A 13,087-nucleotide genomic window follows, 5' to 3' on the forward strand; every position below is an offset into this window, starting at 1 on the left:
AGCTGAAGTCGGACGCTCAACCGACTGAGCCACCCAGGCGCCCCTCTTTAGTTTATCTTCTGAAGTAAATTGCCGATCTGATTATGTTTTGGGTGATCGCAGGGGAAGTGCCTTGGAATCATATTTATTCATCCGCACTTTTTTGGGACAACCATCTTAATCCTCGTTGATATTTGTTATAAGTATGCTGTTATTTCCATTCCATACTATTATTCCCTTTCCTGTCTGTGTGTCTCCTTCAACTCTGTGTTTTCATATTTACAGCCGTGGACTACTGTGCCTCAGAAAACCATGGATGCGAACACGAGTGTGTGAATGCTGATGGCTCCTACTTTTGCCGGTGCCCTAAAGGATTTGCTCTTAACCCAGATAAAAAAACATGTGCAAGTAAGTTACCTACAAAAAGAGTTTGTGTGTGTGTTTGACAGTTTTTGGCTCGCACATTTTATTTACTTACTTATTGACTTACTTTTAATTCCCATGTAGTTAACGTAGTGTTACATTAGTTTCAGGTGCATAGCACAGTGATTCAACAACGAAAACTTTCTTTCCTGCTATTGCTGTGGGCACCGTGGCCGGGGAATTCTCCCAAGCATATCGTGGCACAAGATGATGTGCTGCGGAGTCTGATGACTTCTGCCCCATTCTTCCTCTGTCAGGCCTTTCGTCACTTGTCCTAGGACCGTAGCCCACCCTGTCTCAATATCACCCTTCAAGGCATTTGACAGAGGTGTCTTTCATTGGAGACCACACGTGAGAATGGTCTGCCAGCATCTGTTGAACGTGCTGACGATCAGACCATCTGACTTCATGCTGGCTCAGCCGGGCTGTGCCCATCAGTATTAACAGAGCTTAAAAAATACTTTCACTGAAGCTCTGTGGCTTGTGGGCTTCAGCTCTGCCTCCACGCGAGCATAAGAAAATCGCTGAGCCTGAAGGAGTTGAATGTGGTTGCTTCGGGGTGGGGGAGGGGCGGGTGGAGGGTGGTTTGCAGAGAACGGCTCGTTCTTTTGTTTGATATATTTAGTTCTATTTGATTTTAACTACACGCATACAGGTCAGAATTCACTTGAGCTCCCAACATCTGACCATAAGAACTTACAAACTAAAGATGTTTTGCAAAAGGATTCCAAAAGCGTTCTTTTACATGTAAAGGTATGTCAGGGCACTTAAGGGATTGTGTGTGGGCGATCATCCTGTTGAGGGGTTCACTTGAGAGAAGGTTGTTTTTAAAGGATTAGGGCCCAGCATTTTTAAGAAGTGCAGCTGAATACCAGGTCAGTGTACATTATCTCTGAAACATACATCAAGGAGAAAATAGGATTTCAATTCGTAAAAAGTTCATGTACCCACCGCCTTTCTAAAACACATTGATTATGGAAAGCAGGATATACGTGGACAGTTTTTTAAAAAGCACCCCCACAAAACTCCTGAAACGTAAGCTTCCTCTTCAACCCTAAATATCAATAGCTTATAAACGCCGGAGCTGGAGACAAGGGTGGAGCCTGGAATTGCAAGGAACACGGCCAGTCAAAATATGCATTTCTAGAGCCCTAACCATGTGCCAGTAACAATGGACAAGGTGAGGGCCTTCCTGGAGGAGGTGATATTTTGGCTGAATCTTGAAGGCAGAGCTGTCATTTATTCACCGGGCAAAGAAGGCTGAGACCAGGGTGGCCGGGAGGAGGAAAGGTGTGCCAAGATATAAGCCAGACAGGCTCAGGCCCACACCTGGCACACGACTGGCATGCGGCTTATTGAGAGAAGAAGCGGGTGATGAGTGGCCTCCTCTGGTCCTGGTCTCCCTTCCCTTCTGAACATTCTGAACGGTAAATCAGCAACCCGGGCTGTGGTAACAGCTGGGAAGGTGGTTGCCAGGTTGACGGGTTGGTCTGTTCCTCAGAGAGGAGGCCATGTGCTGCCAAGGGCAGTCTCGGCCTCAGAGCAAATTCTAGCTCTTCTGCTTTTTCACTGGCTGGCCTTGGGCAATTGATTTGTGCTTCAGTTCCCTCAACTGTAATAGGGGATCATAATACTGCCTGCTTCATAGCGTTGTCTTGAAAACTAAATGGGGTAATCCATATAAACCATTTAGCAAATTGTCTGGTGCTGAGCAAGTTCTTTTCAGGGATGATACTGCCTTCAACGACTTTAAATTGGTATTTATTGAGCATATACCACATGCCCGAGCTAAGTTTAATAGTGCATAAAAAATTCAAGACTTGGCCCCAGGCTTCCACTCGGATGAGACCTGGAGGAAAACACGCGTCCTATCCAGTCTGCCTCCTGCCTCCTCAAAACTCCTTCCCTGCCTGAGACCCCCCGATTCCCACCCCTAGTTCCCAGAGGCTCGCCATCACCCCCATCCTGTGGCTCAGTATGTCTCCTATCCCAGAATCCCTGGGGAAACGGAGAATTACAGGCCCCAGGATGATGCAGGCAAGGAGACCCTCCAGTCAACACGGAAGCTCAGGCGCGCTGGGAGAAGAGGTCTGGCTGGGAGGCAGGGGAGGACTGGTCCAGCTCGGGGGCCTCGCCAGTGAGGCACGGAGCCCAGCAATTCCAGCGTGTCTCTGGACCCTGTCGGAGTCGAGACTCAGAAGTAGGCAGGGCTGGGTACTCAGAGGGGTCTGGGTGGGCAGCATCCAGGAGGTGTGTCCCCTAGAAAAAGGACCCCCTTCCTATCATGCTTGGGGCAGGGTGAGAACCAGACCTGGAAAGGCTACTGCCAGGAGGAAGGAGACCCCCCCCCACCGCCCGGCTTTCTTGGAAAGCTGTGAGAGTGGGAAATAAAGTGAAGCCCAGCAGTAAGAATGGAGACCCTTGGGAGCACCCCACATCTGTGAGGGACAAGAACAAGAACTGTGAAATAGGGGCCAGTTAAAAAGACAGAAACAGGATGGAGGTGGAAACTCAGAATCAAGACAGTCATCCTGTTAGTAATTAATGAGGCATCACATCAGCTTCCAGCCAAGTCGGCCTGGCTGCTGCTGTGGTGTTGAGAGGTTTTTTTAAAAAATTTTTTCCACTTCTCGTAAACTTGCAAAAAAAATGAAATAAAACAAAAGATACTCAGTTCCTTAAATTTCATCTCTATTTTTAACCAAAAGTATATTTGAAGGCTAACCCAATTAGTAAGTGTAATTATTGTCTGAAAATGTAGACTGTCAATGTAATATACCAAACGTGATTAATTTATGATTAAACCAAAGTATATATAATAGAGCCTTATGTTCCTGAACAAAGAGTATGATTTAAAATACGTAAGTATTCAAAAAGCACCACTTAAAAAATTTTTTTTTTAATGTTTATTTATTTTTGAGAGAGGGTGAGCAGAGGAGGGGCAGAGAGAGAGGGAGACACAGAATCCGAAGCAGGCTCCAGGCCCTGAGCTGTCAGCACAGAGCCCGACGCGGGGCTCAAACTCACGGCCCGTGAGATCATGACCTGAGCCGAAGTCAGACGCTTAACTGACTGAGACACCCAGGCGCCCCCAAAAAGCACCACTTTTTATATCAATTCTTTCCCCTAAAGCAACCTATCCAAGTCTATCTGAATATTCTGTAGAGGGGAGAAGAGTGGAAATATGCAGGTATGGTAACTTTGCAAAATATTGCCAAGACTTTTTTTCACTGTGGGAAAATAGACGTAATATAAAATTTACCACTGTAACCATTTTAAAGTGTACAGTTCAGTGACATTAAGAACATTCGTGTTGTTATGCAACCATCACTGCCATCACTGTCAGAATTTCCTTCTTCTTTAAGGCTGAATAATATTCCATTGTATGTATACATCACATTTTGTTTACCCATTCATCTGTCAGTAGACACGTGGGTGGTTTCCACCTTTTGGCCCTAGTGAGTAATGATGCTATGAACATGAACGTACAAGTATCTGTTCGAATCCCTGCTTCCAAATTGCTAGATCATATTATGGCAAGACTTTTTAAGGTCTGATCTGAAACCACTACTACTGAGCCAGGCACGAGAACATTCTCAGATGTTCAGGGTCTTTTCCTGAGAAAGATAGAAGACTTCAGTCCACTGGACAGGGATTCATGTCTTTGGTATCAAGGAGACTGCGGGTTTCAAGTCTACTGCTTAATCATCTAATACCTGTTCTAGTGAGTAAAGGTAATTGTAGACATTTATAACATATAATAGCATGTTGCTATTTATTATTTACTGACTTTGAGATCATTATAGTCATTATTTTTTAGACTCCATTGATAACTTGATTGGCATTTCCATCCTTTTTCAAGTAGGAATGCTTTGCATAGAGGAAAGTACTACATGAATATTTATACTTGCTTTAAAAGTGAAACCTGGAGGAAGGAAATAATTTTATACTGAATCCAAGGCATAAAATATAGAATGTATAGAATTTAGGTTCCATAACCAACTTATGGTTAACCTACTGTAATATGCTACTTAGTTTTGTGAGATGAATTTTTGTACATGAATCAAAGATTCTCGATTGGAGGGGACCTGAAAGTTCAAACTAGTTCTAGCCCAACCACCCATCTCACAATATTCCCATCATGCTATCATCCATCCTGCACTTAAATACTCCTACTGACAGGACACTCACTACACCCCATGCAGTGCATTCCATTTTGTGCAGCTCTGACTCTTAGAAAGTGGTTCGTTAAACTGAGCTGAGAATGACTTCCTTGTACTTTGAAACTAAGAACAAATTAGGCTTCTTGTATTTTCTTGGTCATTAGGACTAAGTCATATCAGAATAACTTTATTTCGCTTAGTAGACTAGCTAGGCCTGGAAAACGTGGTAGGGACTATCTGTACTTTCACAGACATTGGACCGATTTGCTGATGAAGGCCCTATGCCTCATAGACCAGATGGAGGAACGTGTGCTGGATGAAAGAATAATTAATTGTTTGCATCTATAACTGGCTGAATGTCTGTACCCAGAAGATGTTAATTGCTGAGCTGAGATCCTCATGGAGGGAGGTTTTTCAAGCAGCCTGCCAAAAGAAGCCTGAAGAACTATATAAGAGCTGTCTTATATCCTTAGTGATCCCTTGTTCGTTCCTAGTGGGCGGTGTTTACATCTAAACCCTCCAAAACACTCCATTGAGAGTAGTACTGATAATTGAGGCACCTGGGTGGCTCAGTCAGTTGAGCATCCGACTTAAGCTCAGGTCATAATCTCACAGTTCATGAGTTCAAGCTCTGCATTGGGCTCGCTACTGTCAGCATAGAGCCCACTTCAGATCCTCTGTACCGTGCCCCCATCTTCTCTGCTCCTCCCCCACTCACACACGCTCTCTCTCTTTGTGTCTCTGTCTCTCTCTCTCAAAAATGAATAAATATTTATAGGTAAAGAAGAGTGGTACTGATAACCGTTTATTCATTCAACAAATATTTGTCAAGCACCTACTATGTGCCAGATGCCATTGGAGACACTAAGCATGCAATGCTAAGTAAAACGAACCAAAAGACTTCTGTTTTTTGGGGCAATAGCTTACATTCTGTTGGAGCAGAGTAGATGAGAATACAGGGCTCACGAGAAAGTGGAATCTGAACAAACACTTGAAAGAGGTGAGGGAAGGAGGAGACTTTTGAAGCAGGGGACATACAACACCAGTGCAAAGGCCCTGAGGCAAGAACTGTGAGACTTGGCAATGATGAGGGACAATAAGGAAGTCCATATGACTAGAACAGAGTGAGACATAGTAATGTAGTATGGTCCACAGAGCATACAGCCTGTCCTGTCTATAGTCATAGGTTTGCTCCCCCAAATTCCAGTGATACCTGTGAGCTCATGGCCACTTCCCTATACTGAAATCCTAAAATGGCTTTGTTTGTTGGCTGTATTTTATGTTTGGGTGTAGACATAAGAAGCTATACACGTTGTCCCCAGCAATTTTCCCTGATTATTTTCTTCTCCATTACTGGGCACTTCCCACACTGTTCTTTTTTCTATTTTTTAATGCTATTTTCCATGGCAACTAGTTTCACAATTATGAATGTACATACTTGTTTTTAATACCTTTCCTGACTACAAAAGTAACATATACTTACTGTAGAAAACTAGATCATATAGAAATGAAGTTGTATAAAATGAAACGATCTATCATCACCCAGAGATAACCATTGTTAATACTGACTTGCTACATTTCCCTCCAGCCTTTTTATGCATATGAATATATTTTTATAGAGTTGAGATCATACAGTATAACATTAAATCATGAGTATTTTCACATGTCATTTTAAACTTTATCAAAAACATTTTAATGTCTTCATGATAATCTATCATACGTATGTATCACAAAGTGTTCAATAATTTTTTTGGCTACTCTGATTGTATTGTGATAAATGTTCTCATATGTAAGTCTTTGCATTTTCTGATCATTTTCTTAGGAACAAAACACAAAAGGAAACTTACTGAGTCAAAGTCTGTTAACAGTTTTAAGGCTTTTGATGTATATTGAAAGTTATTTCCAAAAAGTTTTACCAATGTATACTCTACTGTAAGCATTTTGAGGAGGCGATTGAAAAAATTTTTGCTAACTTAAGAGAAAATTTTTTCTCACTGCTCTTTTTATTATCATGTCTAATTACCTTTCTTCATAAAATTAGGTAGTAATATATAGAGATAATTGACAAATACATGTTTTTTGGTGTTATGTGATTGATGAATAGTCTGTTCTAATTAAAATTAACTGAAAAAGGATTAGATCATATGAATAAAGGCCTCTGTTTATTAAAGAAATTGAACTTGTTCTTATAAACCTTCCCACAAAGAAAACACCAGGACTAGTTGGCTTAACTGGTGAATATAGGATGAAGAGCTAATATCAATACATAAATTCTTCCAGAAAACTGAAGAGGGAACATTTTTCAACTTATTCTATGAAGCCAGTGTTACCGTGATACAAAACCCAGGAAAATACATTACAAGAAAAGAAAACTACACATAAGTATCCCTCATAAAATTCGTGTAAAAGTTGTTTAAATATTTTTAGCAATCAAATCCCACAATATGTAAAAAGGATAATGCATCATGACCAAGAAAGATTTATCCCAGGAATTCAGAGTTGATTTAACATTCAAAACGTGATCAATGTAACTCACAATATTAACATACTAAAGAGCAGAAACCATAAAATCCAACTCAAAAGATAAAGAGCATTGGACAAGACCTGACATTCAATTTTGATTAAAAAAATTTTTTTAATCTTTATTTATTTTTGAGAGAGAGAGAGAGTGGGGGAGGAACAGAGAGAGAGGGAGACACAGAATCCAAAGCAGGCTCCAGGCTCTGAGCTGTCTGCACAGAGCGCCATGCAGGGCTCGAACTCACGAACTGCAAGATCATGACCTGAGCTGAAGTCGGACACTTAACCGATTGAGCCACCTAGGCACCCCTCAATTATGATTTTTTAAAGAAAAAAAAAACCTTTCTGCAAATTAGGAATGATAAGAACTGCCTCCATCTGATGAGGTGCATCAGTGGAGAAATCATCAGGCAACACCATACTCAATGATGAAAGACTGAATGCTTTCCTTATAGGATCAGAAACAAAACAGGATGCCCACTTTCACCACCTCCTTTTAGTATTGTACTATAGGTTCTAGCCATTGTATTAGGGGTAAAAAAAAGAAGGGCGGGGGGAGAAATGAAATCTAGGTTGGAAAGGAAGAATTAAAGCATATTTATTAACAGACAACAGGGTCATCTATGTAGAAAATTCAGTGGAGTCTACAAAAAGGGGCTATTAAGTGAGTTTAGCAAAATTGCAGGATACAAGGTCTATATACAAAAAACAACTATTTTTTACATTTTTTCAATGGAGAATCAAAAATTAAGATAAAAAAACCATTTACCATAGCATCAAAAATATGTACTACCTATGGACAAATTTGACAAAAGATGTGAAAGACTTATACTACAAAAACTACAAAACATTGCTAAGGGAAATGAAAGAAGACTTAAATAAATAGATATATCACATTCATGGATCAGAAGGCTTAATACTGTTAAGCTGTCTGTCCTTTCCAAATCTATACATCAAAGCAATATCTATCATGATCCTAGTATGCTTTTTTGCAGAAACTGACAAGCTGATTCTAAAATATGTGTGAAACGCAAAGGATTAAAACAGTTAAATGGATTTTGAAAAAGATGCCCAAAGTTGGAGGACTTAAACTACTTGATTTTAAAAACTACGTGTTTTTCCTTTTAAGGATATTGTGCGCCTTTCTCTTAATCATTTTGTTTCCTCTGTTACAGGCTAGGAAATTCTTCATTATTAAAATTCTTCATTATTAAAATGATATCCATAGGTCACATATTCTGTAATATAGTAAAATCCTCATCAAAACAAAAATATTTCTTTTATGACCCCATCAGCTGCTAATTATTTCAGGCAGTTTTAAACAGTGTGTTTAATTCCATTATAGCAAAATAATCAGACCCTTCAATAGAAGTCTCTTTCCCTATCTAAAAATACTCATATAAGTAAAATCCCATTATAAAAAATTCTATGTAACCTTTCTTTTCTCTTGGTGTTTTGATTTAAATTAATGTGTACCTAGAGATCACAATCTCTGACTGTGCAACCTTGAGAAAATCTAAGTGCAAATGAGTCCCGTGATGTAACGAGGACAGTACTTTACAATGAGGATATCTCTGTCATTTATTCCTTCTTTTTCCCAGGATCTGACTTTGTGTCCTATTGTTTGGCTCAGTGTCTGAGGGGTTTAAGTGGTCTGGAGTTCGACTTGGGGAAGATTTCCATTGTTTTCATTGCATAAATTCCATAAAACTTTGAGCTAAGCTCTCTCTTCCCAGCTTGCGAGACAACAAACAACACTCAACCACGCTTTTATTTTAGTGGCTTTTTTTTTCAACGTTTTTTGTTTTTTGTTTTTTTTTTATTTATTTTTGGGACAGAGAGAGACAGAGCATGAACGGGGGAGGGTCAGAGAGAGAGGGAGACACAGAATCGGAAACAGGCTCCAGGCTCCAGGCTCCGAGCCATCAGCCCAGAGCCCGACGCGGGGCTCGAACTCACGGACCGCGAGATCGTGACCCAGCTGAAGTCGGACGCTCAACCGACTGCGCCACCCAGGCGCCCCTATTTTAGTGGCTTTTAACGTGAACCCAGACAAGGAAAGCATCTTCACAGATTCACTTGCTGCATAAACATTTTGTAACATGTTGAGAAAGTTCTCTCTGGGAGGCCATATCCCTAAACATGGAGATAGCTTCACTGAGAGATCCCTTCATAGCAGGACTGTTTGAGGTTACAGGAATTTATTATTTAGGGAAAATTAAGAATGAAATCCCCTTGGTTTTTCTCTGTGATATTTATTATTTTGTTCACCATTCTTACGATTTTTCTCTTTCCAGAGATAGACTACTGTGCCTCACCTAATCATGGATGCCAGCACGAGTGTGTTAACACAGTTCACTCCTATTCCTGCCGCTGCCTAAAAGGTTTTATCCTGAATCCAGATAAGAAAACCTGCAGAAGTAAGTTGCACTGGCTGTAGAAGGGCTTGTTCTGATAAATGCTCTGCTAATTTTCCTTTTCCTTGCAAAACTTCAGCATGTATACGTGTACTCAGCATTTGTGCTCACTGATACTATTCTGCCCTTTATTTTACCTTTTGTCACTCCCAGTTCTGTGATGGAGATGATTTTTAGAGATTGACTAGACTGAGTCTGCCTATGGGATCCACTGAGCAAAGTTGAGGCCCAAACCAAAGCCCTAACCTACATGAAATGAGGGCGCACACCCTCCCTCCTCCTTAGCCCCACAGCATGTATTTGGGACCTTGTGAAAGAAAAGCCTGGGCCCGGAGACAGGAGGTAAAAGGGATTCGTTTCTTCCGGTCTTACCAGATGAGACACTTCCTGGCTGCTAAGAGGGGAAAATTGCTGCTCTATCCTCTTTGACATAAAGGAAGGAAAAAAACAGGACTCTGGGGTATTTCCGCAGCGTTCGAGAGGTACATGGCGTCAGCAGGATGAAATTAATGATGTGCTGAGTGACTCAAATGCCTGTCGGCTGGCACATCAAGGGGGATCTAGAGCATGAGCCCCAAATGAGATCTCTTTACACTAGACTGTCCCTGAGAAACCACTAGAATGGGAAGTCCACAAGGACAAAGATTCTCCTGTTTTTCTCACTCTTGAATCCTCAACACCTCAAGGGTTTGGCACATGAAAGTGCGACACAAGACGAATGAATGATTGAACGAGTGAGTAAATGGATCTCTCTGAGATTTATCATCCTGGAGAAATTGCACCTCTTATTTGAATTGCTCAATCTTGTTAGAAAGATGGCCCTTTTGGGGCGCCTGGGTGACTCCGTTGGTTAAGTGTCTGACTTCGGCTCAGGTCACAATCTCGTGGTTCATGAGTTCGAGCCCCACATCGGGCTGTCTGCTGTCAGCACAGAGCCCACTTTGGATCCTCTGTCCCCCTCTGTCTCTGCTCCCCACCCCCACCCCCACCATCTCGTGTGCTCTCTCTCTCTTTCAAAAATAAATGAACATTAAAAAATAATTAAGAAAGATGGCCCTTTTAAGCCATACAGGTTGTGAACTTTTTAAAAGTATTTCCATAGTCAGTCCACACTTATGTACACTGAATTGTTTGTGTTCTTCTGGCAGTGGTGTTTGTAGAACTTTCTGGAGCCTCCATTTAGGGGTGTATTTTCTTATGCGCTTCTTCACCACCTCTTCTTGGTGATATGTATGGCAGTGCTCTGCCTCAAAGCAGGACTGAATTTTCGAAAGTTTGACCATGTGTTTCTTTTGAAAAAGCACTGTGGGCTATGTCACTGAATCCAGACAAGCCACATTCTGCTCCCAGCACGTGTGGACTTACCAACTCACTCTAACAAGTGTTTGACCTTGGATGGTGGTAGATGGTTGTAGACACCACGTTTCGAAACTGGTGCCTTACAAAAGGTAATCCCTGCTGCCTAGCCTCGATGCAAACCCTGGAACCATTTGAGCATGAAATGGGAATTTTAACCGATGGCACCATTCAACACACGAAAACAATGAAGTGGAATATTTTTCATTAGACCACACATGCATAACTATGGTGGAAAACCAACTTTTCTGGACTGGCCACGCCTCTCTGTGCTATTTACACCTTCTTCTAGGTCTAAGTGTGTTAGTGGCTGACTACACCCAGGGAAAATCAGTCGCAGGTGGACTCGTTTGTGGACCGAAAGCTCTTATGTGGGGAAAAATTAGATCCGGTTCAACTCAGACACACACATTGTGGAGGAAAAGGGGAACAAGTTAGGCATGTGGCCATCAGGGCAGGGAATATGCTTGAAAGTCTTCATCTCTTACCAGTCATCTAGGATTCCCTCGACCTCTGCCTCACATCCTGCCAGGAGAGGCACATGCACTAAGAGAAGGGTCCAAGGTGGTACATGCATGCATTGTTATCAAGAGGGGAGGGAAGTGGGGAACAGAAGGGCCAGTGGAGAGGCAGTGACCATTGGGAGCAGTTTGACCACCACAGACGGACCTGTTCGTGGGTCGTGGCCCTCTCCACAGTCCCCAGTGCTCCTTCATATATGTTGAGTGATTATAGCTCCATTTCCTCTTTAGCCAGGTGCCCTACTTTTTCATCCAAGAAAAATGGAATTTGTGTCTAAAACCCGATGTCCTCATCAGCCCTTCTCCCAACATCCTGCCTCATCGTTACATTTTCCATTGTCTGCTGCAAACCCAGCCCTGGGCTCCTGAGGTCAGCCTCCTAGAGCTGCCCCTGACTTCATGTTTGCACTCAGTCGATTATGGCAGACAGCTGTTCACGGCAACGAGCACTCACTGTCTCTCTAGAGCATTACATGGAAGAGGGAAGCAAGAAATTAGATTTAAATCTGGAGTTTGTTATTAGGAGTTTGAGGATCTCAAGAGCATTACAGATCTCAAGCTCAGGGTACAGCCATTTACGTTTAATAGACAGTTGATGGATGTGGGCTATTTTCAAATCTAATAAGACATCTATTTTTCAGAGGAATTTGACATTATCCAATTAAGGTGGAAAACACAGTTCAAGGCAGAATTCTACTGAAGAAAAGTCTCTCGGCCGGGATTTATTCTTCCTCCTCATCTGGGCACAATTTCTTTCTCTGGAAAGTAGTGTCATTGATTTAAGGCATAAATTATTAAGGCGGTGGTGCAAAGCACAGAAGCCAGGACTGGCCTGGCTGTCGAGGGGGGGCCCGAGGGTGGAATCATATGTGGGTGTGAGCCGGGGAGCTGGGCTCCAGGATTGCTCATGCTGGGCACCATAGCTGGTGTTCCCTGGAGCTGGAGGCATCACACTCTGAAGAGACAGGATGGAGATGGGAGGGCTGGTCTTAGCAGTGTCACTCATACTGGCTGTGTGGCCTTGAACAGGCTGCTTTTCTTCTCTGGACCTGGGTTTGCTAAACCAAAGGAACACGACGTCCCGCTTTAACGTTTTGTAGCCTAACCAATTTTTCTGAGACCTGCTAACTGTGCCACTCCATTGGCATTATAATTTACTGTCCAGGGTCACTAATCTTACATATTTTGATGTCTTACCTTCTCAGTGAAGTCTCCAGCTTTTTACGAGTTGGCACGCATAAGCTCTGTTTAAATTGTGTTGTCGGAGGGGCAGTTGGGTGGCTCAGTCAGCTAAGCCTCCAACTTCGGCTCAGATCATAATTTCACAATTCATGGGTTTGAGCCCCACATCAGACTCTCTGCTGTCAGACCTCTGTCTCTCTCTCTCTCTCTGCCCCTACCCCATGATTCTCTCCCTCTCTCTCAAAATAAATAAATAAACTTAAGAAAAATAAAATACAATTTGTTGTCTGACCGTTCTGCCAACTGGCCTCTCATGGGGCTCACTGGACACTCTGGGCTTCACCAGATAAAGCTACCTGCAAGCCTGTCCCATATGTAGTACCATACATTTAGCGAGGAGACCAGAACAGACACGGGGCACATTGTAGGTACTCTGTAAATACTAATTAAGTAACACACGCATAAAGAAATGTAACTCAAGCATGTAAAGAAAGCAGAGATCTGCAGTTACTTTGCCATAAGTAAC

At 42.2% G+C, this 13,087-nt stretch overlaps 1 protein-coding gene across 2 annotated transcripts in view; it reads left to right on the top strand.

The window, feature by feature from the left end:
• Positions 1–13,087, top strand: part of MATN2 (matrilin 2) — a 135,402-nt gene that overhangs the window by 86,630 nt on the left and 35,685 nt on the right. For both annotated transcript variants that reach the window (XM_042923821.1, XM_042923820.1), the window contains exons 6-7: positions 265–387; positions 9,383–9,505. In XM_042923821.1, coding sequence (XP_042779755.1) covers positions 265–387; positions 9,383–9,505 — 246 coding nt within the window. The remainder of the gene's footprint in view (positions 1–264; positions 388–9,382; positions 9,506–13,087) is intronic.

The sequence above is a fragment of the Panthera leo genome, chromosome F2, assembly GCF_018350215.1.
Source record: "Panthera leo isolate Ple1 chromosome F2, P.leo_Ple1_pat1.1, whole genome shotgun sequence".
NCBI classification, from domain to species: Eukaryota; Metazoa; Chordata; class Mammalia; order Carnivora; family Felidae; genus Panthera; species Panthera leo.